At 40.5% G+C, this 25,503-nt stretch overlaps 1 protein-coding gene across 6 annotated transcripts in view; it reads left to right on the top strand.

The window, feature by feature from the left end:
- Window positions 1-25,503, top strand: part of LOC127578729 (receptor-type tyrosine-protein phosphatase T) — a 935,885-nt gene that overhangs the window by 230,210 nt on the left and 680,172 nt on the right. The window contains exon 1 of one of the 6 annotated variants that reach the window (XM_052031107.1): window positions 3,033-3,134. The exons of the other annotated variants lie outside the window; for them this stretch is intronic. Within the exon in view, the coding sequence (XP_051887067.1) occupies window positions 3,131-3,134 (4 nt within the window). The 5' untranslated portion in view covers window positions 3,033-3,130. Of the gene's footprint in view, window positions 1-3,032; window positions 3,135-25,503 lie in introns of those variants that run through there. 6 annotated transcript variants of the gene reach the window in all.

Below are 25,503 nucleotides of genomic sequence, written 5' to 3'. Positions count from 1 at the left end.
AAGTCAGTTTACGGGCTTTCTTCACTATGCCCAGTACATTGTCAACTGTGATCTCTGTCGTTCTTTTCTCGATGACAGATCAGATTTTAATTCAACATCTGTACTGCTGTTTGGGGACATCATTTTACATCAGTGTAATTGTTACAGAATAAGTATTCAATCCATTAAGTCACAAGCCAGATATATGCAACCAATGCAGCATATTTTATGGTGATCTGCACTCCTGTGGTTGTGGTTTTGACTAGCATTGATGGCAAAGTTGAGTTGCAGATGCTAGTGGGAGAGAGTTTGCCCCTGTGCCTGAGCTGATTCTTCCCTATAAGCTCACTGCAAGGTTGACAGAACAAAGATAAAAGGATGTGACTATTTAAAAGTGACATCCAGCACTACTGGACAAAGACATTACATTTCCTTTGACATTTAATGTTTTATAATTATTTCAAATATAGATGTTTCCCTTTCCAGTTAATGGAAAACATCTGCCTACAAGAAAAGGAGTCATGAAATAGACAGCAACTAATCCCTTATTTGATTGTTCACCATCTGGTCGAGCTAATGCATGAACTGGGGAAAAGGAGGGTTGTCTTCTCTGGAACTCCAAGTCACCATCTTGGAGGAAAGTGGTTGGAGAGAATGATGGTGATTGCTATCTTTGGAGAAGGCATGATTGCTTCTGCTAGAGAAATGGATCTCTTCATGATTTTATCTCCAGCATAACGGAGGAAGAAGAGGAGAGAGCCAGGCTGCCGGGGGGGGGGGGGGGGTGGTGTTGAGCAGGGAGAAGGGCTTTGGATCAGACTGTATGTTCTCAATGAATATCCCTGGAGCAGAGATCCTACATTCACATTGTCTGCAGATGCCATGTTTGCAAGGAACTCTCATATACTAAAAGATGGACTCTTGATCTCCCAATCTGCCTTATTGTGGCCCTTGCACTTTATTTGTTTGCCTGCACTGCACTTTCTCTATAACTGCAGCACCATATTCTGCATTCTGAATGGAGAGTTCATTTCCCTCCATAGATGCTGCCTGGCCTGCCGAGTTCCTCCGGCATTTTTGTATGTTGCTCCAGATTTCCAGCATCTGTAGTCTTTTTTGTGTCTCCATTTGCATTTTGTTTTCCTTTTTACTACCTGAATATACTTAGCTATGGAAATATCTGTCTGGATGGCAGACAAACAAAAGCTTTTCACTGTATCTCGGTACATGTGACAATAATATACCAATACCAATACAAATACCAAAGCATTAAACTTGGTTGACTACCATTTCTTTGCTGGAAAAGGCAGCTTCCTGTCTCCACACAGAACCATGCATGGCAGAGGAGCTAAAATTCCTAATGTTGCTTGACATTTCACACTACCTGCCATTCCTTCAGGCATCTTGTACATTCCCATCTGTCTTCATCTAAAGCTTCCCGCTGAAGCCTCATCTGAAGCAGAATCTGTGTGCCTCCAGAAACTGACACATGGGCTATGTTACCTTCTGGCCTGGCTGCAGACCGCTTGTGGCTATTATCCTATCGCATGAAACCCCCCAATTTAAACCTCCTCTACAGCGCATTAAGCCTGTATCTGAGCTGCACTTCATCCGCCTTTTGTTTCTCAGCAGACAAGGTCTGGCCAAATACAAAAAGTAATATTGTTACTGCTGCCTGGTCACTCGAATCATAATAACAAGGAAGGAACATACATTTTATGAATGTCCTGCAGCTAGTTAAAAAGACACATATTAATTGTGTACTGCTATATCTGGACACACTTTCCATTCCTGTCCATTATCTCCATTATGTGTGGCTGACTTCATGTCTCTCATAAGGCCGAGAAGGAGGGACCCGGGGCTGAGGGCGAGGAAGGGTCTGGGGCTGAGGAGGGGGGACCTGGGGCTGAGGTGAAAAAAAAATGTACGAGAGGACATGGCTTTAGGGTGAAAGGGGAAAGGTTTAGGGGGAACATTAGAGGGAACTTCTTCACTCAAAGAGTGGTAGGAGTGTGGAATGAGCTGCCATCTGATGTGGTAAATGCGGGCTCACTCTTAACTTTTAAGAGTAAATTGGATAGATACATGGACGAGAGAGGTCTGGAGGGGTATGGGCTGGGGGCAGGTAAATGGGACTAGCTGAATAATGTTTCGGCACAAACTAGAAGGGCCGAATGGCCTATTTTCTGTGCTGTAGTTTTTCTATGGTTTCTATGGTTTCTATTGTGGATTCTTAAAAGAAGTCATTTAACAAAAGTTTTTTTTCCCAATGCCAACAAAAATGAGTAACTGAATTCTGTATGAAAAATTGTACACCATAGAAATCTTAGTCATTCTCAAAAATCTCACCACGCATATAGTTTTCCTAGTCCAAGTGCACAAATGAATCAAGAAACTGAGTCATCATCTGAGCAGGTGGAAAATTGCACTCAAATTTACTTTCATGTATAAAGATATTACATTAGGTGATGCTGTTTTGATCAAGGCCACTTTCACCTAGTCTCAAATCTTTGTCTGAAAGTTGTACTTATGGTCATCAATTGCTTTTTTAGATCTGACCTAATTTTTCCAGTCCCCCTTCACCTGTTCCATTTCTGCACCAATGGCCTAAGGCACCAGAAAATAACCTTATTGTGTGTTTGGAAGTCACTGAGTGGAAGATTTACGGGACATTTGTATTTATCACAAGCAGCCAAATTGCCTTCCCCAATGTGACAGCAGCAGTGGCAAAACCAGCAAACGCAGCCACATTGCATGCATTACAGACAGAGCTAGAGGTGTGTCTGGTTTGACAAGACTGGTGCAATGACCTTGGAGTACAATGCCCAGTGCAGTTATAGAAGAATGCTTGAAATGCATTGTTTCATCACATCAAATTCACCTGATATCTACTTCTAGTAATGTTTCTCTTGGGTGAAAAGCCTGTTTTCTATCTCACCTAATCAGGCTACACCTTACATTTGATTGATTTCAGATGTATTACTGAAGTAGTTAAATACCCTAATTAAACAGCACCTGTTTGTAAATTGATAAGAAATATAGGAGGGTAACAATGGTGGATTATTTGGGGTCTTGCCCTTCATCCAAATATTTTATTGGTATGTAATTGGCCTGTCACCTTCTGAAAGATGGGATAAACACAAGTGAGGCCATGGGTAAGATTCAGTCCATGTAATCAAAAGTTTTCCAGTTATGGCCCCTGCCCCATTGTTATTTAGTCACAAATTTGCAGTCAAGATGGTTTCTAGATATTTGGAGACCCAAGAGACTGCAGATGCTGGAATCTGGAGCAAAAGTCTATCTAGGATGTAGGGTCTTGATGCAAAATGTTGATAATTCCTGTCCCCTCACAGGTGCTGCTCGACCTGCTATGTTCCCCCAGCAGATTGTTCTTTGGTCTCTAGATATTTGTTTAGAAAATGTCTAAGATGCACAATGTGCATTATGTAATGCTTACTGAGGTATTTGAAATATGTCATGATTAGTGCTTTGATTCAGTTTCCTAACCGAGTTGGTTTCAAAGTTTGAACTGCTAAATGCAAAACTCCTTTAAATGGTGGGCATTTCAAGTTTATTTATCTATTTTGTGTAAAAAAAAAGTACTCTGTTGTGTGCTTTGTACAAGGGCTTTTGACTTAGCCTTCTAATTGCTCCTCTACAGTCTTAGAGCTGTATTAAGACCACTCTTCTCACAAGACTCCAAGTGAGCCACGTGCACTTATGTAATAGTATTATCACTTCCCACGTTCCAAGTCCCTCATGCCATGCACTAATGTTCACTTGGTTATGTTACATAATCATGAAGTTTGTTATTCTTTGTGTGGTTAGATTTTATCCCTCAAAGCATATGGAAAAACTGTGGAACATTATTTATACATTAGGATCTGATTTGTTTTGACAATTAAGAACTTAAAGAAGTAGTGTTATTTTAAAATACTAGTCTTAAATCAAAGATTATTTAGGTTGTTTTGATTCTCTTCATCACACTCAGTTACTCACGTGAAAAATACACCATTGATATTGTGAGTCCAGTGTATGGTATAAAAATACAGTTTAGACTGGTAGTTATCACAATTAAGATGTAAGTATGTTCTTTCATGGTACTTATTATGGCTGTCCAACATTTCTAGGATTTATTTCTGCAGATTTAGTTTAGTGAGCTTTACTGTGCCAACACAAAGTCAAGGGGACCTATGAGCAAAGCCATGTTGAATTATCTTCACAAACATCCTGGAGCCAGCCCTTTTTTCATTCACCGCACGCTCCTTGTCTAGACTGGGTCTGCCTGTGAGAGTACAATTTGTTGGGTATTGGAAACTGCAGTCAAGTGCAACTTTTAAATATCTGTTCAGTAATTAAGAGCACATACATATTCCTGAACAAAAAAATGTGTCTGCAGGAAACAGCAAATCCACTTCCTTCTCCTGAAAGTTACTCTCAAAACATTTAATATGACAGCTGCTTTGTGGGAAGTGCTTGTCAATGTAAGTGTTGCTTGCACAGCCTTGAGAAGCTGAAGACAGATTGGGTGGGGGGAGGTCAATAGCTTCAAGAGGTCTGTCAAGATAATTTCAGCCAGAATTGCAGTATATCAAGGCATGGGTTATACATATGGACTCCTGTTATCTCTCCCTCTCCCGCACCCTGACTGAAGCTGCAGGCTAAGTTATTGTAAAGCAGCACACTGTGAATTTTGCACACATGTCCTTAGACTGGCTGTGAACGTGAATTTACCCCTTCTTCAAAAAGGAGCTGTTCTTTGGCCATTTCAGGTACTGGCACACATGATGCTCACTGAGTTGATGTAGTTTACATAGACTTCAGTAAGTCCTTTGACAAGATTGATCTAAAAGGTTGTAGCCAATAGGGTCCAAGGCTAGTTGGCAAATTGGATCCAAAGTTGGCAGAGAGTAATAGTTGACAGTTGTTTTTGTTATTGGAAGCCTGTGACCAGTGGTGTACCGTCGTGATCGGTACTGGGACCCTTACTGTTTGTTGTGTACATTATTGATCTGGATATGACTGCGGGACGTATGATTAGTAAGTTTGCAAACAGCATGAAAGTTGCTGGTGATGTTGACAGTGATGAGAATTGCCATGGGTGATGGGATGCCATTGATCAGTTTGTAAGATGGGGAGAGTGATGGAAGGTAGAATTTAATCATGCTAAGTGTGTGGTGATATATTTTGGGAGGACATGTACGATGAACGTTAGGGCTTAGGGAATATTGAGGAGCAGAAGGATCTCGGTGTACAAAGCCAAAGATCACCAAAGGGCAACACAGGGATGAGGTGGTGAAGAAGGCATACAGGATACCACAGCCTTTATTAGTCAGGGCAGAATATAAGTGCAGTGAGGTTATGGCACAATTTTATAAAACATTGGTTATACCACAGCAGAAGTATCATGTGCAATTCTGGTCACCACTTTGTCAGAAGGGTCTGATTACATGGGAGAAAGTGCAGAGGAGACCTGGAATGGAGCTTTTCAGTTACGGTATAAAAATACGGGAGAGACTGGATAGGCTGGGTTTGTTTTCCTTGGAGTGGAGGAAGTTGAGTGGGAACCTGATAGAGGTATGCAAAATTATGAGTGGCATTGACAGGGTAGATAATAGGAAATGTTTATATAGGAAATCTAAAACTAGATGACATAGCTTAAGGGTACGGGGTAAGAAGTTTAGATTGTAAGTTAACAGTAAGGGGATCTAAGGAAGAACTTTTTCTCCCAGAGGGTAGTAGGAATCTGGGACACACTGCTTGAGTGAATGGTAGAGACAGGTGACCTCACATCATTTAAGAAGTATCTAGTGGTGCCAAGACAATGGATCTAGTGCTGGTAAATGGGATTAGTACAGATATTTATGTCATAGTCAGAATGGACATGGTGGGCTGAAAGGCATGATTCTGTATTAGAGAAACAAAGGACTGCAAATGCTGGAATCAAGGTGAAAAATATGATGTTGCTGGAGCAACTCAGCAGGCCAGGCGGCATCTGTGGAGAAAAGCAAGCGGTCAATGTTTCAGGTCAGGACCCTTCTTCACAACTGAGGATAAGGTATTGGGCTTCCCCTTTTCCAATCTTCAGTCCTGAAGAAGGGTCCTGACCCGAAACATTGACCGCCTGCCTTTCTCCTCGGATGCTGTCTAGCCTGCTGAGTTCCTCCAGCATCACCCTGATTCTGTATTATATCACTCTGTGACATCAGACAAACAGAATTGTAGGATTTGAGGCTGCTTTGTTTCTCAGCCATTGTCATTTCAGCCTTCCAGTCCTCCTGGAGGAGACGATTCTATATCTAATGGTCCTTTGCAGAGAATGTAATTTGTTGATCATCTGCCTGAACTTTAAGCCTTTCACATATTGTGTATGTTTCCAAGCTATATCATGAAATTTAGCTCTTAATCCTCTCCTTATTCAAATCATTGAAGATCAGAAATGAAGATTTTGAATAATGGGGAAAAACTAATATCCTTTATGAATATTTTTAGGTTTAGCCATTCATAATCTTTCCACTCGCTGACTTTACATTGCTAAACTAATTTTCAATCCAATTTTCTCCTTTTTGAACTATAAATGCATCACAGTCTTGCATGCACAACTGTATCACTTTCCAAACATACCAGCTCAGTTACTTTGTTCTTATTGCTGATATTACACACACTCAAAAAGTCAAACTGTTATCTGTTGTATGACCTCCCATTGCTGAAAGTATGTTATTGTTTTAAATGTTGGATAATGTATGCTTTGTAATATTCTCATACTCTTGCAGCAACTAATATTCATCTAGGATTCTAATATTGTTCCTCAATCCTTTTTGACACACACAATCACTCTCCTTTAGCTGTCAGAAATCCTCTCCTACATCTAAAGAACAGCAGAAATCCCAGCTTCTTGTTTTTTTTCTTCTCGTTCAGTTCACTGAGCATTCTTTTACACACACCACCAAGACTCAATGCAGTAAATTGAACCACATTTTTATTTATTTATACCTTTGTTAGTTTATCCGTTATTTTCCTTGGGTCTGGCAAACGATTTCTGAATACTGATGTCAAATAGATATTTGGGCATATTGTGTTTACCTTTTTGGGTTTTGCTGCACCTTAACTATAGATTGCTGATATTTAAGTCTTGTTAAATAATTTCCAAATGATGTGCCTTTATGATTTTCGAAATGCCAAATAATGTAATTTTATAATCTGTGGGGTTTGAAAACAGTGCTGATAACAGAGGGTAGCAAATAGCCAGATACTTTTAGGCAGAAATACAGCAAATATGAATTGTTAACTTATTGAACAAACAAAAACTTGGCTTGTTCTCTTTAGCACATACAGTGGATTATGTCATAAATGCCCAAAAGGATCAAGGAAATTGTTGTTGTGGATTATTTTGCTTTTGTGGCAAATGGAAATTCTCGTGAATTTTTAACATTGCACATTTAACATCAGTCTGAGAGCTCATTCACACAGCTTCATTACTCAAAATACATGTCTTTTTATTTTGTCTATGCTGGTCTTGCAACCATTGCAATGTTACACCCAAAGTAAACACTCGAACACCTTGCACCAATGCTCAAGGGAAATATAAGCAGATTGACACATTTTCTCCTTTCACAGTGCAGCCAAATTCATCCAGTTTGGCAAGTTGCCTGGACAGTGGAGGAATAGAATCTCCCACGGTGCCACAGTGGCATACGTATGGCACAGAAGCTATTGAATGAGCAACCACTGATCTATGTGCATAGGAGGGAGTTCCATTCGCAAGGTTTCCTGCTCATTTGTGATGCAATCTATTCTATATTGGGCAGGGCTGTCATGGCTGCAAGGTCAGATCAGAAGGTAGACTGAGCAGAATACCTTTATTGATTTATTGATGCTGTAACAGTACCTCTACCTTATCCCCTCCTGCATATCCCACTGTTTGACATCAAAGTAGAAAATTTTCACCCAGCAGAATCTTGCCAGAAATTCCATGTGTGAAGAAACACAATACTGCTGAATGGATTATTTTCTTTCATTTCATTGCAAACCAAATAGTTTTCCTAATACTTGCACATGTGAAATGGGCATCACCAAACATTTAATGGCTCTCCATGGATTGTCCTTAAGAAGATGATAATGCATCACTGCAGTCCTTGTGTCCTTTATACTCAGCGATTCTAACACACTTCCGGCTAAACTTTCTCACTCTCTGTGAATGAGATCATTCAAAACTCTGCCGTCCACTTCCTAACTCGCATCAAGGACCAGTTACCCATCATCTCAGTACTAACAATGGCTCCCAGCTAAGGATTATTGTAAAATTCTTACCCATTTATTTTCAAGTTCTTACATGCAACCTCCTCCTGTCCTATAACCATCAGAAATGTCTAGTCTTCCAAGTCTGATATCTTGAGTATCCATGAGTTTAGTCAGTGTGCCTTTGGCTGCCGAGATCCCAAGTTCAAGACTTGTATTCTCAAACTTCTTTACCTCTTTGCCTCTCCACCTCTCCTTCCTCCTTTAAAATGCTCCTACAACTTTATGAACACACTTTTGCACATCTGCCCCTATATCTCATTACATTGCTTGGCATCAGCCTTTTTGCTTGACGACACTGTGATATGCTTTGCAATAATTTTACAAAGGTACTGCATCAGAGAAGGTTATTGTGGTAGTGGCAGTCTAGTTTGTTGAAATGATTTGGATTGATGTGCTGTGCCATTTAAGAGTGCAATTAGGACTCAACCATTTTGATATACAGGTAGGTACGGCACGGTAGCATAGTGCTTAGCACAATGCTTTACAGCATCAGTGACCCGGGTTCAAATCTGGCCACTGTCTGTAAGGAGTTTGTACGTTCTCCCCGTGTCTGTGTGGGTTTCCTCTGGTTTCCTCCTACATTCCAAAGATGTACAGGTTAGGAAGTTATGGGCATGCTATGTTGGTGCCGGAAATGTGGCGACACTTGCGGGCTGCCCCCCAAAATCACTACGCAAAAGATGTATTTCACTGTGTGTTTTGATGTACATGTGACGAATAAAGATCTTATCTTATGTCTGAAATCGTGCATGGCCAGACTGGGTAAGGATGGCAGATTTCCTTCCCTAAAGGGCAACAAGTGAACCAGCTGGGTTTCTGGAACAATCCAGTAATTTCTTGGTTACTTGACCCAATGCTAGCTTTTTAATTCCAGGTTATTTGATAAACTAAGCTTAAGTTCGTCAGGTGCAATGGTGGATTTTGAATATGTATCCAGATCATTATGGGTTACTAGTCCAGTAGCTTATCCATGATACACTATTCCCCTTTGATTTTTCTGTATAGACAATATCAGGCCTGTTTTTGTGGGAAATTTTTGTACTGTGCTTTGCCATAGCAGGGTATCCGGCAATATTTACCATTACTTACTCTTGTAGTTTTAAGTCTTTGACTTTTATGTTGAAAGCATGTTAATGACAATCCAATGAGAAAAACTAACAATTGAGCTTGAACATCTCCTTAAACAATCATTGAAGGAATGTGAAATAATTGATGCAGGGAGTGAGAAGGAAATATAAATTATAGTGGGTGAGATGAACATCAATTCACCTACAAGAATGATAAATAGAGGGAAAGTTTGGATTAAATGAGAGAAAAATAAACAAAGAAAAAGTTAAATAAAATTACGTTATTATAATCCCTAATTATAATTAATAGATGAAGGAATGAGAATCCATTATAGGAAAAGTGTATTTTCCTTGCAGCCAGTTTGATTGTCAGTAATGAGCACACATCTTGCTATTAGAAGGGTACTTAGACCTGAATTGACAAGACTTGCCTATCTGTGAAGTTCATTTCATATTTGCTGTGCAAACACAGTAACTTTACACTATTTAATTCCATTCAAAGGAAGCCAGACATTGAGATGCAGTTGTTGCAAAGATAATGGTAAATGTATTTCTATATGTAACTTCACCTCTGCCTGGTTTGATGTTGCTGTGTCTTTATTGTAGGTATAATGGTAAGTGTCTTTAGCCTCAGTATAATTTTGACAGCAAATTATGATCAATATGTTACATTTCTTTTGCTCTTTTCCATGAACTTAAATATTACTTAGCAGTGCCAGAATAACGCTACGGACAGTTTACCTTTTACTAATGAATTCAATGAAAATATGTATTTGAAAAACTGAAAATTGTACATCATAATTAGATAAGAAATAACAAGCTCAGAAGGCCATATATCAACACCAAATGAGGTCAAAATGTCGAGACTGAGAGTACCCATGCAGCCAATTAAGTACCTTAAGTGAGGTAGTGTGTGGAAGAGTGCCACAATTAATGAATTGCTTCAAAAGAGTATCAAAGAGGAAGGAAGAGTATAACAAAGGTGTACCAATTAAGGGCAAGGATAGATGACTTATTTTAGTTAAGTAAGCTCCTTTTATACCTCTGTTTGATTAGCATTCAAACATCACATTGTATCCTTTTTAGTAAGGATATGATTTGGCCTTAATTACATTGAAAATTCTGTTACTCACTGGGTGGTTGAATAGTGGCAATATGATTCCACCAGTTCTATTATTAGTGCCTGGACTCACCTGCAAATTAGTTTCAGATTTAAATTATTTCAATTCAAGGCTGTTCTTCCTTTGATTGCTGCTTTTCATGCATAAAAATAAGGAATAAATACAGTATAGCAACATTGATAGCTGGAGAGCTCCTGTTAATTCTATATGGATCTTGAAGCAAAGAAGAAAAGTGTCCATATGTCAAAAATCTGTAATGAAAAGCAAAAATGCACAAAATCTTCCTGTGCAGAGAAAGGGCAGGTAACATATTTTAACTGTTCACCTTCTTCAAAATAAGGATAAATTCAAACTTTAACAATGTTTGACAGACCAAAGCATATGTACCAATTAACAAAAATAGATTGCCAGAAAATGTTCTCATTTAGAAATGTATTGTCTAAATGGGCACCATGTTATCATGTGAAATATCTGCACGGCAAACAAAATATTGATGCTGCTATTTCTACATACATATCAAATAAACATTCTTATCAGACCATAAGTAGGAGTAAAGTATGTTTTAGGCATTGCTTCCTGTTGTTTTGACTCCATTTTACAGCATACTATCCCCCACAATCTCAGTCCAGCAAGAAGTTGAAAAGGCCATCGAACCACTGAGGAACAGATGGGCCTTGGAAGCAGATGAAATCCTTGCTGATATACTAAATATGGTGAAGTAGTTTTGGCATGAACTTATGACTTGATCTCTCTTAGTCACTTAGCACAAGACATGTCAGGTGACCTCAGTTACTGAAATTGTCTCCATCTTCAAGAAAGGAGACATGTCAGATTGCAGTAATTACGGTAAAGTCTGCCTGCTGTCCATCACAGGGAAGGTCACAACAATGATCCTCCTTATCCATCTCCTCCTAGTGGCTAAAGAGTTCCTTTGAGAGCTGCAATGCAGATTCTGCCCATCAAGAGGGGCAGTGGATGTGATTGTAACATCATGACAAATGCAGGAAAAATATATGGAACGGCATTAACCACTGCATTTAGTCTCTTACGAATTGAAAAAAACCCTTGGATTCTGCAATCTGAGAGCAATCGTGGAGAACTTGCTTAAACTTGGTCATTCTCATTTATTCATTGCCATTCTGCATCTAGTACATAAAAAGCTGATCTTAATCAACAGTCTATCACAGGTCTATCTCCAGCCTCAGCTGGAGTCAACCAATGCTGTATCATTTCACCAACTCTCTTCCCTGTCTTCCATATTACAATGCCCCTCTTATCTCTAACAAGCTTCCAAGTGGAGTAGAGGAAACTGTTCAACTGTCAAACCTTTGTTATTTCCACTCCAGACCCAAGATCACACCAATCTCAGCCATTGAATTCAATGCAGACAATGGTTATATCCATTCACATTCAGAGGCTGAGCTCCAAGTCATCATTCACACCTGCACTGAGACATATGAAAAGATGGGCCTGATACTTCCTCTCCACGCCAAGGTCCAGAAATCATGGATCACTTTCAACATCTTAGCAGCAAAGACAGCATAGATGACAAAATCTTCTGCAGCATCCAGTGCACCAGCTCAGTATTTGGACACCTGAGGAAAAGAATGTTTTTGGAGATCATAATGTTGTATTTGTTACCACATTCATGGTCTACTAAGCAGCTATGATCCTTGCCCTTGTGTATGCCATGGAATCATGGCAGCACTAGTTCACTGTCAACATAAAACTTCATCAGCAAAAATGCTGAAGTCATGTTGTCATTTTCTCCCAAGTGCACACCCCGAGCATTGAATCTCTGCTCGTGCTTGGCCAGCTGCTATGAGTGGGCCCCACTGTTCACATGCACTGGACTCCCAGAAAATGAACGAGTTCTGTCACAGGTAGAGATTACCAGGAAGACAGAGGAAACATTTCAAGGATGTTCTAAAAGTATTTGTTTCAAGCAATGTAATATTCACATCAACCCATTGGCATGTTTGCTCATGAAGTATGTGGGAAGGCACTGAACATCATGTGTCCTGGATGGAAGCATTTTGAACCAGGGCAAAAGGCAGAAGGAGTGCCATCTTGCTGAGTTTTCAGATCAAGCATGAAACTTTCAGCTACCTCAGAACCACACTCTGGAATGGGAGCAAGTATTCCTCCACCCGAGAGGACTACCTAAGCAGAAGAGATGTGCATCGCCTCTGTGATATGTCAACGGTGACCTATTTGAAAATCTTCATGATTCCCTGGCAATAAACTGAAAGCTCAGATGAGCTATGCTTTCTGAGGGTCAGCAATGTTATCACGAAATTATAGCCAAACAGGAAATTACATTCTTCATCAGGTTTATTTTGGAGTTAAACAGAATTTCACACTTTATAGCACATGGTCAGCTAAGAACTAAATATGCACGGCATATTATTTATTCAATTGAGTGTTTCACCAGAGTTTGATAACTTTAGCCAATACACTTTATTGTTGATTCTATTACTTATGCTGAAACAAACTTCTGATATAAAATTCATCTTTCTGATATTTTATGATCTTTTCAGAGGCAAACCCAATGATTCTGAGCAATTTTACTGGATTGTGAATTGCCTCCAACAAACTCTGAGGAGTTACCCTTGATCCTGTGCACCTACTGGGGAGCTCTGCTTAAAGTGAATATAAAATCTAAAACAGGCTACCGTGTCAATAAGCACTGATTCTCCAATTCACACTTCCTTTGAACAGATGCTCCACTGGGAGCCCAATGCTGCTGAATCTACCCCACAGTTATTACTCTTTAACATTTTAATGCCACATTAGAGCAAATTTCAAGAGCAACTTTAAGGATATTATTATGTTTCTCCATCTTTAGCATGTTCCAAAGCACATCACAGCCTGCGATTTAGTTCTGAGATATTTTATAGTCAAACACAGCCAATAATGGCGAGCAGTATTTGTAGACAGAATCATGAAATTGTTATGGAAATAATTCAACACATCGAATCCAGGCCATGTTAGCACTGAAGAAAACAAACTGCTAGATGAAATTAGTGAGTTGAGCAACATCTGTGGAGGGGAAGGAATTGTTGATGTTTCGGGTCAAGACCTAGCATCATGAGTCCCATGTTAGAGCATAGAACATTACAGCACAGTACAGGCCCTTCAGCCCACAATGATGTGCCAACATCTTATCCTCCTCTAAGATCTATCTAACCCTTCCCTCCCACACAGCCCCCTCCATTTCTCTATCATTCATGTGTCTATTTAAGAGTCTCTTAAATGTCCCTAATGTATCTGCCCCCACCACCTCTGCTGGCAGTGTGTTCCACACACCCACCACTCTCTGTGTTTAAAAAAAACACAACTTACCCCTGACATCCCCCTTATATCTTCCTCCAATCACTTTAAAATTATATCCCCTTGTGTAGCCATTGAGAGACTTTGTCCAGGAATTCATTAGAACAAATAAAGTTTGGTAATGTAATATACATTTTATTGTATATCACAAAAAATAATTCCAGTGCAAATGCAAAGCTTCCTTGATACTTAAATTATTCCAAAGTAGGGAAGTTTTATTAAAACAGTACAGAACTTTGAGACCACAGGTTGAGTACTGCATACAGCTCTGGTGTCCTTATTTCAGGAAAAATATACAGGTCCTCCCCAGCTTACAAACGCCTGACTTATGGACAGCCTGTACATATGAATGAGTGTTTGGGAGACTGATGGGATGGATTTTCTGGCTGCTGTGGGGCTGTAGGCATCTTCTGCCATGTGGGAACTCGGTCGACAGCAATATCTGAATGGTGTCGTTAAATGCCCTAGTCTAACAACACATTGCTCTTGGCTGACCTATGTTTCAGTTTAAATATATTGCCGAGAGGCTGTGTTTCCAACTTGCAAGCTGTTCTCAGGAACAGAACCCTGTTGTAACTGGGGAGGGCCTGCACTTGCCTTGGAGGCTCTGCAGGTAAAATTCACCAGATTGATTCCAGGCATGAATGGGGTTTTCTTACAAGGAAACACAAAGCAGCTCGGGTCAAAACACTGGAACTTCGATGGAAAAGAGTTAATCTTATTGAAACATATATTCCTGAGGGGGATGGACAAGTGACTATTGAAAGGATCTTTCCTGTTCTGGGTGTTGGATTCAACTGTTTTAAGTAGTTTTTTGTTAACACGTATAGTGTTTAATACGCCTCAAGTGGCTGCACAAGGAATGGCCACCGTTAGCTTATTGGTTCATCCATCAGGTGAAGATGTGTTTTCTCACTGGTTGGTTTGGCTGTAGGTATCTAATAGGTTTCCTGATTTGGACTATCATTAGCTAAGGAGTACCTCTTATCTCAGGTATAAAGGGAGTCATTTTTGGTTAATCACTCTCTTGCTCTCTTTTCCCCACCCCCCCCCCCCCCCGCCCCCCACAGGCCCTAGCTCATCTCCCAGTAGTAAAGTTAGTGCTATGTGCTCTATGACTGTTTCTTTGTTTTTAAACTTTTCCAATAACAACTTGGTGCTTCAAGTTTTTTTCAACTCATTCCTGGACTCCTGAAAGAACCTGCGGATTCGAAAATAACCGGATCTGACATGGGGGTACTTAGTCCTACTCTAAGGATGTTGGGTCACAACTTAAGGCTTGAGATGAGGAGGAATCAATTCTCTCAGAGTCATAAATCTTTGGAAACCTCTACCCCAGAGAACTATAAAGGCTGAATCTAACTATATTCAAAGCTGAAACTTTGGATATTTTGACTTCAAGTATTGTGGGGTCCAAGCAGGAAAGTGGAATTGAAAGCAGGGTGCAAACTGCTATGGGATACTCATTCTTCTATTTCTTACATTCTTATGAAAAATGCTGATTGAAAATACGATCTTTGTTTGAAAATATTGAGTGGGAAATACTTGGACTGTCTGTAGATTTTGAACAATTCCTGTTACAAATATACATGCATAGTTGTTGCAAAAGGTAAGTTTAATTCTGGGCTGCACCATCAGAAGCTTGTTATAAAATTTGAAGGGGAGTTAGTCGTATTTTTAAATTGTTCACCTTCTGGTTGTGGTACAGGGAGCACCAGAGAGTTAGTCTTTGAAATGCATTGTTTCATGACTTAGAAAATAATCATTATATGCACAGAGGGAAAATAAATATAATTTTTTTGGGTAATAGGTTCAAAACTGGGATAAACACACTGGAATTGAGACACTGGCCCTGACTTAAACAAGACTTTACGGGCAGTGGGTAGGCTGGAGGGTTTTAAAATAAAGTCACCTCTGATTCTGCTGCTTTCTTATGTCTGGTAGTGTCATCTATTGTTTTGATCATATAAGCAGGATACCTACCTTATGCTGGCATGCATGATCCTTAATGATGTAGGAAATTAGTGGGGTTGATAGTGTGGGAAAAAAATATGGAAAACTTACATGAGCTTAAAGGGAGATTAAGGGGCATTTATTATTGGGGGCAGTTATACAGTCAACATCTCTATCAGTACCATAGTGATGTAATGTACCACTTATTTTATGACTTCAGCTGTTCTTAAAGATCTGTATGCATAAATGGAACTTAACATAGCATGGACACTTTCAAAAGGAAAGTTGGACTTATTCAGCTCCTTGTTTTTGTTGGATGAGGATAAATATCAGTTTATTGAACAATTCACAAGTTTAAGCCTTTCTGCACTTGAGTTATTGGATGAAATATGATTTGATTCAAGCAGCTGTCATCAGGTGCTGAACAGAGCTGCCAATATTAAGTTTTCTGATTTGTAATATTATTTATTTTTTGTTTCAAAAGTGTTGTGGGAACTATTTGAAATCAATGGAATTCTTGAGATTGCACTCTACAACTCTGTACAGTTAATGCAATCAGTAGAAGAATAATGAAGAGAAATGATGCAGAACCTAACCATTTTATATAATTCAAGAGGTTATTCTGTCCCTACATTTTGCATATGTTACCATTGCCTTTCCTTGTACCCAAAGGCTATTTGCCATAATGAAGTATTATTTAGAGATTCTCAAAATGGAAATGAGTATATTATGTTCTTGATAGATTATCAAAATCATACACCAATATAAATTTATTCATCCTTATAAATTTTGGGTGCTGGACTAAATTGTTCAGAGGAGTCTTTCCTATTTATCAAAATAAATGGACAAATAAGAGAATTAAGAGTGTATATTTCCTGAATGTGTCAAATTTACCAATTAGCAGAGAAGAGTAGATATCTCGTACAGGCTTATTAGCAGCATTCCAGTTGAGACTTCAGAGGTTCTAAACCCGAGACCAGCAGTTCCAACCTTAAGGTTAGAATTTCCATTTTATCTAAATGCAGATGGTGATCCACTAAAATAATGACTGGAAAATCCAAGCGTTAATCTTGGTTTCTGGTGTCCTTCTGTTAATATTTGCACATCCACACAGACTGTTACTCAGCCAACAGAACCTGTCAGTGATTTATTGTACCCAAGGTACCCAAATGATTTCTGACCAATCATCTGGAGTTAGCAACTGGCACTTTCACTGCTTCAGGAATGAGATTTGTTGAGAGTTGTCTCACTTATTCCTAATCACTTACACTTGTGTGGGCAATCTATATCCACTCTCATGGAGTCATATAATATAGAAGCAGGCCTTTTGGCCAATCATGTCCATGCCAACTATCAGGCATCCATTTATACTGATCCTATGGTAATCCTATGTTATTCCACACACATTCCCATCATCCCCACCCCATCCAGATTCCACTGCTCACCGACGTAAAAGTAGCAATTTATTGTGGCCAATCAACCTACTGATTCACATGTCTTTGGGATGTGGGAGGAAACACCCGGAGGTCAATGTTTAAAACTGAAGGGTCACCCATTAAGACAAAGATGAGGCAAAAAATTTACTCTCGGAGGGTTATGAGTCTTTGGAACATTGTTCCTTGAAGAGCAGTGGAAGCAGAGGATATGAATATTTTTAAGGCAGGTGTAAATGGATAACTTGCTTTTTCTTCTGTCTGTATTGGGTCTGGCATTGGTGATTGCCATTCACTCCCCTAATTTTTTCTTTCTTTTGTATTTTCTGGCCTGCTCATCACATTCCAGTGTGGCGGACGTATAACATTACCCAGACTGCACAACATTAGCAACACATTACCCAGACAAAGGAGCATTACCGTCAATTCAATGGCTACATCATTTCACCCTACTACACGCATTGCCTTTGTTTCTCAGATGCTGCTTCTTTCTCTCCCACCTTCTCTCCCCCACCTTCTTTGTTACTTGGATTAACTTTCATTCTTTCCCAGTTCTGATGATGGTCTTATTAAATAGCAGAGCAGCTTTGAAGGGCTGAACAGCTTACTCTGCACCTAATTTTTGTATTCCTACATTGGTGATGCTCGTAGATTTCTGTCCATCAGGTCTTATTTTCCAGAAACTCAGAGTGAACAAGTTGGATACACAAGTCACAGTGGCAGATTCCTCAGTCTCCTCTCCCGGCAAGCAATGCAATATATCAGGGTGAATTCTAATGTTTTTTACCTCAAGAATTTTCAAAGAAGGCTGATAAATCCCGTATTATATGAAAAGCTGAAGATACTTTTACTACTTGGAACCTGGCAATATAAAAGCTTGTGGAAACCAGAGATATTGTCTTTCAAGCTGATTCCAGATTTTGTCAGTCTTATTCAGACGTAGCATTGACATTCACTGGAGGTTTTCCCTGCTATCCCATCTCTCCAGTCAAGGCCAGGCATCTTATCGTTGGGTTTCAGCAGATCTCCAAAGCTGATTCATTAAATAGACCACGTTGGATTCTTTACCTTGATGCTGTTCTGGCCCCAGATTTCTTGACAGGGCCATTTTAAGGGCTGCTGTGTGGACCCTGCCCTCTTAATCCTTGTGGGTTCTTAGCACTTCACTTTTTGTCATGTGCCTTGTGTGAAAATGTAAATGAGCATTATGCATCAAGCAAATCCATATGTCAATGAGAAACAGGCAGCACTTGAGGAACAAGGGTCCCAACTGCACTGTGTGAGTCTGCCACAATGGTCCCATACTATTTAATTTGCAGTGAACTGTTTACAACAGCTTTAAGCTATGTTTAACAAATGATGCCTAACGGGATGTATAATTAATGTTGACAAAGTATAAAGTGCATTGAATCGTGCTGTATGATGTTGGTAACAAATTTGTTCATACATTGTCAGCATATTGCTTATATTTTTATTTTATCAAAAGTAATCCTAGATTCATCTTATTAAGAGAGAGATATTGTGCAAAAAAATTATCGTGCTTTTCATCAATATTACACTTGATTAGTTCCAACCGCTGAAGTGGAGTAAATTTATTCTGCTTATTGATTCTTGGGTCTTACTGTAATCAATATATCTAGCAACACTTAATCTTCAAGAGGTATATTTTAGGAAGACCTACCATGTCAGGCATTTTTTTTTGGGGGGGGGGGTGGTTAAGTTGGTTTCAAGGTGATACACACATTGCTGATAAAATCAGACTTTTGCACTCCACTGGTCGATTTATCATTACATTTAAACAGGAGCAAGAGTCAGGTAGGAACAACAACATGAACAGCAGCAAGAGTAGAGCTGTTGGCCAAGCCTACTCCACAACTCAACAAGATCAAGGCTGATCCCATCTTGGTCCCAACACAGCTTTCCTGCTCTCTGCCCGTATTCCTTGACTCCCTTACAGATCAAATGTATTGAATATATTTGGTGACTCTGTCTCTGGGTAAAAAATTTCTTCTTCACCTCTATCTGAAAGGGGGAGACCTTTTATTCTGAAATGTTATACTACCCCCCACACCCCGCAGATTCTAGATCCCCCCACCAGGGGAAACATCCACCCACAGATTCTTACATCTTTCAATAAGATCACCTCTTGTTCTTCTATACACCAATAATTATACTAAACATTCTTTCATTGGTTAATCTAATAAATATTCAAGCATATCCTTCCTTAAAAGTGGAGTTCAAAACTACTTGGAGGAGCAATCGAACCATGGAACCGTGGTTCAGGGAGCCGTTCAGGAGGGAGTAGAGAAGAGAAGAGAAATGTAGTTGTAATTGGGGATAGTACAGTCGGGGCATAGACACAATTCTCTGTGGCAAGGATTGACAGACCTGAAGGCTGTTTTGTCTGCCTGGTGCCCGGGTTTGGGACATCCTGTCTGACCTGCAGAGGGATTTCGAATGGCAGAGGAAAGATCCAGTTGTCGTGATCCACGTGGGTACCAACAACGTAGGTAGAACAAGGAAAGAGGTTCTGCTGAGGGAATTTGAGCAGCTAACGACTAAATTAAAAAGCAGAACCAAAAAGGTAATAAACTCTGGATTGCTCCCTGATCCATGTGCAAATTGGCACAGGGTAAAGAACATCAAAGATTGGTGTGGGAGAAGTGGGTTTGAATTCGTGGGACATTGGCACCAGTATTGGGGAAGGAGGGAGCTGTTCTGATGGGGCAGGCTCCATCTGAACCACACTGGGACAAGGGTCCTGGTGAATCACATAACTAGGGCTGTAGGTAGGGCTTTAAACTAAATTGTAGGGGGGTGGGTTCAACAGATTAGAACAGTGTGGATAAAGTAAAAGGGAAGGAGAGTGCTGGAGAGGTTACTGAAGTCTCCAGAATAAAGAATAAGGCAAAGTTTAGAAAGGGATAAGAATTTAACTTCAGGCAACATGCAGACAAATTTGAGAAGTTGGGTGTTGAACACAGGACTGAAGGTGTTGTATTTGAATGCACGCAGTGTACAAAATAAGGTAGATGAGCTCATAGCACAGTTAGAAACTGGCAGATATGACATTGTGGGCATCACAGAGTCATGGTTGAAAGAAGGTCATAGCTGGGAGCTAAACATCCAAGGATACACATCCTATTGAAAAGTTAGAATATTGGTAAAAATGAAATCAAATCCTTAACAACAAGTGACATGGGATCAGAAGATGTAGAATCCATGTGGGTAGAGTTAAGAAACTGTTAGGGTAAAAAGACCCTGATGGGAATTATATACAGGCCTCTGAATAGTAGCCAGGATGTGGGGCACAAATTACAACAGGAGATAGAAAAGGAATGTGAAAAGGGCAATGTCATGGTGGTCATGGGGGATTTCAATATGCAGGTAGATTGGGAAAATCAGGTTGGTACTGAATCCCAAGAGAAGGAATTTGTAGAATGCCTATTAGATGGCTTTTTAGAGGAGCTTGTGGTCAAGCCCACAAGGGAAAAGGCAGTTCTGGATTTGGTGTTGTGCAATGAACCAGATTTGATTAGGGAGCTAAAGGTAAAGGAACCCTTGGGAGGCAGTGATCATAATATGATAGAATTCCCCCTGCAGTTTGAGAGGGAGAAGCTAAAATCAGATGTATCGGGATTACAGTTAAGTAAAGTAAAGGTAACGACAGATACATGAGAGAGGAGCTGGCCAAAGTTGATTGGAAGGGGACCCTAGCAGGGATGACGGTAGAGCAGCAATGGCAGGAGTTTCTGGGAGTAATTTGGAAGACCCAGGATTAGTTTATCCCAAAGAAGAAGAAGCATTCTAAAGGGAGGATGAGGCAATTGTGGCTGACAAGGAAAGTCAAAGACAGCATAAAAGCAAACGAGAGGGCATATAATATTGTAAAAATTAGTGGGAAACTTCAGGATTGGGAAGCTTTTAAAAACCAACAGAAGGCAACTAAAAAAGCAATAAGGGGAGAAAAGATGAAATATGAAGGTAAGCTAGCCACTAATATAAGAGGATACCAAAAGTTTTATCAGAGATATAAAGAGTAAAAGAGAGGCAAGAGTGGACATCGGACCACTGGAAAATGATGCTGGAGATATAGTAATGGGGAACAAAAAAAATGGTGGACAAACTGAATAAGTATTTTGCATCAGTCTTCGCTGTGGAAGACACCAGCAACATGCCAGAAATTCGAGAGTCGGGGCAGAAGTGAGTGCAGTCACAATTATTAAGGAGAAGGTGCTTAGGAAACTGAAAGGTCTGAAGGGTAGATAAGTCACCTGGACTGGATGGACTACACCCCAGGGTTCTGAAAGAGGTAGCTGAAGAGATTGTGGAGGCATTAGTAGTGATCTTTCAAGAATCACGAGATTCAGGAATGGTTCTGGAGGAGTGGAAAATCACAGATGTCACTCCACTCTTTTAGAAGGGATGGAGGCAAAAGACAGGAAATTATAGGCCAGTTAGCCTGACTTCAGTGGTTGGTAAAATGTTAAGAGTCCATTATTAAGGAGGAGGTTTCAGGGCACTTGGAAGCTCATGATAAAATAGGCCGAAGTCAGCATGGTTTCCTTAAGGGGAGATCTTGCCTGTTGACAAATCTGTTGGAATTCTTTGAGGAAGTAACAGGCAGGATAGACAAAGGATAGTCAGTGGATGTTGCTTACGTGGATTTTCGGAAGGCCTTTGACAAAGTGCCGCACATGAGGCTGCTAAACAAGATAGGAGCCCATGGTATTATAGGAAAGGTAATAGTGTGCATAGAAGATTGGCTGACTGGCAGAAGGCAAAGAGTGGGAATAAAAGGGGCCTTTTCTGGTTGGTTGCCTGCGTTCCGCAGGGCTCGGTGTTGGGTCCGCTACTTTTCACGTTACATGTTAATGATCTGGATGATGGAATTGATGGCTTTGTGGCCAAGTTTGCAGATGATACAAAGATAGGTGGAGGGACAGGTAGTGTTGAGGAAGCAGGGAGTCTGCAGAAGGACTTGGATAGGTTGGGAGAATGGGCAAAGAAGTGGCAGATGGAATACAGCGTAGGGAAGTGTACGGTCATGCACTTTAAGAGATGGTATAAAGGCGTAGACTATTTTATAAATGAGTGAATTCAGAAATTGGAGGTGCAAGGGGACTTGGAAGTCCTAGTGCAGGATTCCGTAAAGGTTAACTTGCAGGTTGAGTCAGTTGTAAGGTGGGCAAATGCAATGTTAGCATTCATTTCAAGAGGACTAGAATATAAAAGCCAAGGGTATAATGTTGAGGCTTTATAAGGCCTTGGTCAGACAACATTTGGAGTATTGTGAGCAGTTTTGGGCCCCATATTTAAGGAAGGATGTGCTGGCATTGGAGAGGGTCCAGAGGCGGTTTACAAGAATGATTGTGGGAATGAAAGGGTTAATGTATGAGGAGCGTTTGATGGCTCTGGGCCTGTGCTCACTGGAGTTTAGAAGGATGAGGGGGAATCTTATTGAAACCTACCGAATATTGAAAGGCCTGGATAGAGTGGACGTAGAGAGGATGTTTCCTATAGTGGGAGAGTCTAGGACCAGAGGGGGCAGCCTCAGAATAGAAGGACATCCCTCTAGAACAGAGATGAGGAGGAATATCTTTAGCTAGAGGGTGGAGAATCTGAGGAACTCATTACCACAGACGGCTGTGGAGGCCAAGTCATTGGGTATATTTGAAGCGAAGGTTGATTAGTAAGGGCATCAAAGGTTACGAGGAGAAGGCAGGATGCGGTTGAGAGGGAAAAATAAATCAGCCATGATCGAATGGCTGAGCAGACTTGAAGGGCCGAATGGCCTAATTTTGCTCCTATGTCTTATTATCATACTGATTGCCTTCTGGAAATCCAAATGTGCTTCATCCACTGGTTCATCCTTGGCCAATATCAATCCTCAAAGAATCCCAGCAAATTTATCAAACACATTTTCTCTTTCATAAAACATGCTTGATTGTCTTGTGATTTTCTAAATGTCCTGCTATATACCTCCGTAGCGTAGGGGGCGGCACAGTAGCGTAGCGGTTAGTGCGATGCTATTACAGCGCCAGCGATCGGGGTTTGATTCCCATCGCTGTCTGTAAGGAGTTTGTACATTCTCCCGTGTCTGCGTGGGTTTCCTCCGGGTGCTCCGGTTTCCTCCCACATTGCAAAGACGTACGGGTAGGTTAATTTGGGTTTAAAATGGGCGGCGTGGACTCGTTGGGCCAGAAGGGCCTGTTACCACGCTGTAAATAAAATTTTTTAAAAATTTAAAAACCTTAATATAGATAGACTTCCACAGCTGGGTAACTTCAATGATTTGTGGCATCCAAAGAAATCGGCGTACCTCCAAATCACATCTGAAAGTTACTTGGTTGGCTGATGAAAAATAATTTAATATATTTATATGAAAACTGGTTTTAGTTGGTAACTCCATATACACTTGACTAATTCTGGACTTCTAATCTCTCCTGTGTCAACAACTAGCAGAAATTTCCTTCAACTAAATAATGGGAAAACCAAAATAATTGTCTTCAGTCCCAAAATGAGTCCTAATTCATTATGGGGATTTGGAGCAAATCCGAGCTTGTTTTTCTTTCTGAGATTAAGAAGTGCCTGACACTGAAGCAGCCTGTTTGAAAATGTTGTGAGATACCCGAACCTGAGATGAGTTTCATACCTCATAACTGATCCATCAGCAAGATTGCCTATTTCCAGTCTTTTGTAATGTCACCTGACTCCCACCTTGGCTCAACTGCACCTAACATGGAGTCATAGTCATAGATTCATAGTCATACAGCACAGAAACAGGCCCTTCAGCCCAACTGGTGCATGCCGACCAAGATTCCCATCTAAGCTTGTCCCATTTGTCTACATCCCCTCAACCTTTCCTACTCATGTGTCTGTCCAAGTACTTTTTAAATGTTGTTGATGTACCTGCCTCAACCACTTCCTCTGGCAGCTCATTCCATATACTGACCACTCATTGGGTAGAAAGAGTTGCCCCTCAGTTTCTGATTAAATCTCTCCCCTCTCACCTTAAACCTATGCCCTCTAGTACTTGCTTCCCCAACCCTGGGAAAATGACTATGCACATTCATTCTCTCTATGCCCCTCATAATTTTATATACCTCTATAAGATCACCCCTTGTTCTCCTATGCTCCAAGGAAAATGTCCCAACTTGCTCAACCTCTCTCCATAACTCAGTCCCTCAAGCCCTGGCTATATCCTCATACATCTCCTCTGCACTCTTTCTAATTCAATGGCATCTTTCCTATAGAAGGGTGACCAAAGTTAAACACAATATTCCAAATATGGCCTCAACAATGTCTTGTACAACTGCAGCATTATATCCCAAGTTCTATACTCATTGCCCTGACTGAGGAATGCCACTTATCTCATGAAGACATCATGAAGCCATGATGTCATGAAGAATTCATGAAGCCATGACTTTCATGAAGCCATCTCATCTAGCTGAGCTGCCACTTTCTGGGAACCATGTACTTGTACTCACTTGTCTCTCTGTTCTATAATACTCCGCAGCGCCCTATCATTCACTGTGTAAGTCCTACCATCATTTCCCTTTCCTTGACCCACTTACCCAGCTGATCAAGATACCTCTGTAAATCCTGTCAATGACAATGACAGGATTCCCTGTCAATGACACCAACCATTTTAGTGTCATTTCCAAACTTACTAACCATGCCTTGTACATTCTCATCCAAATTGTTGATGTAGATGACAAATAGCAATGGGCCCAGGACTGAGCCCAGGGGAACACCATGAGTCATGGGCCTCCATTCCAAAAAAACAGCCTTCTACCATCACTCTCTGCTTCCTGCCCTCAAGCCAATTCTGTATCCAATCAGCTAGGTCTCCCTGGATCCCATACGATCTAACTTTCCATTGCAGCCTACCATGCACAATCTTATCAAAGGCCTTACTGAAAATCTATATGCACCATGTCTACAGCCCTGCCTTCATCAACCTTTTTGGTTACTTCTTCAAAAAACTCAATCAAATTAGCGAGGCATGATCTCCCACACATAAAGTGTGGGTTGCTTAACCTCACCTTTATTTCTTCTGGACTTGACTATTCCAATCCAAATCTTACTGTCCACCCTCCTCTGCTCTCCTTCATCAGCCTGAACTCATTCAAGATTCTGCACACCAATTCGCCCCTCATCTCTGTGGGTGTTGATGTACCTTTGGCTCCCAATCAATCAATATCTCAGTTCTAAAATTCTCACCCTTGTTTCAAGATCATGGTGTGATACCTCACCTTATCTGTAGTCCAGATCCATAATCTCTGATTTTGTTCAACTTGTTTCTTTTCTTCT

The sequence above is a fragment of the Pristis pectinata genome, chromosome 16 (assembly GCF_009764475.1).
Source record: "Pristis pectinata isolate sPriPec2 chromosome 16, sPriPec2.1.pri, whole genome shotgun sequence".
Lineage (NCBI taxonomy): Eukaryota > Metazoa > Chordata > Chondrichthyes > Rhinopristiformes > Pristidae > Pristis > Pristis pectinata.
The sequence above is the reverse complement of the archived record's forward strand: the minus strand, read 5'-3'. Positions and strand labels throughout refer to the sequence as shown.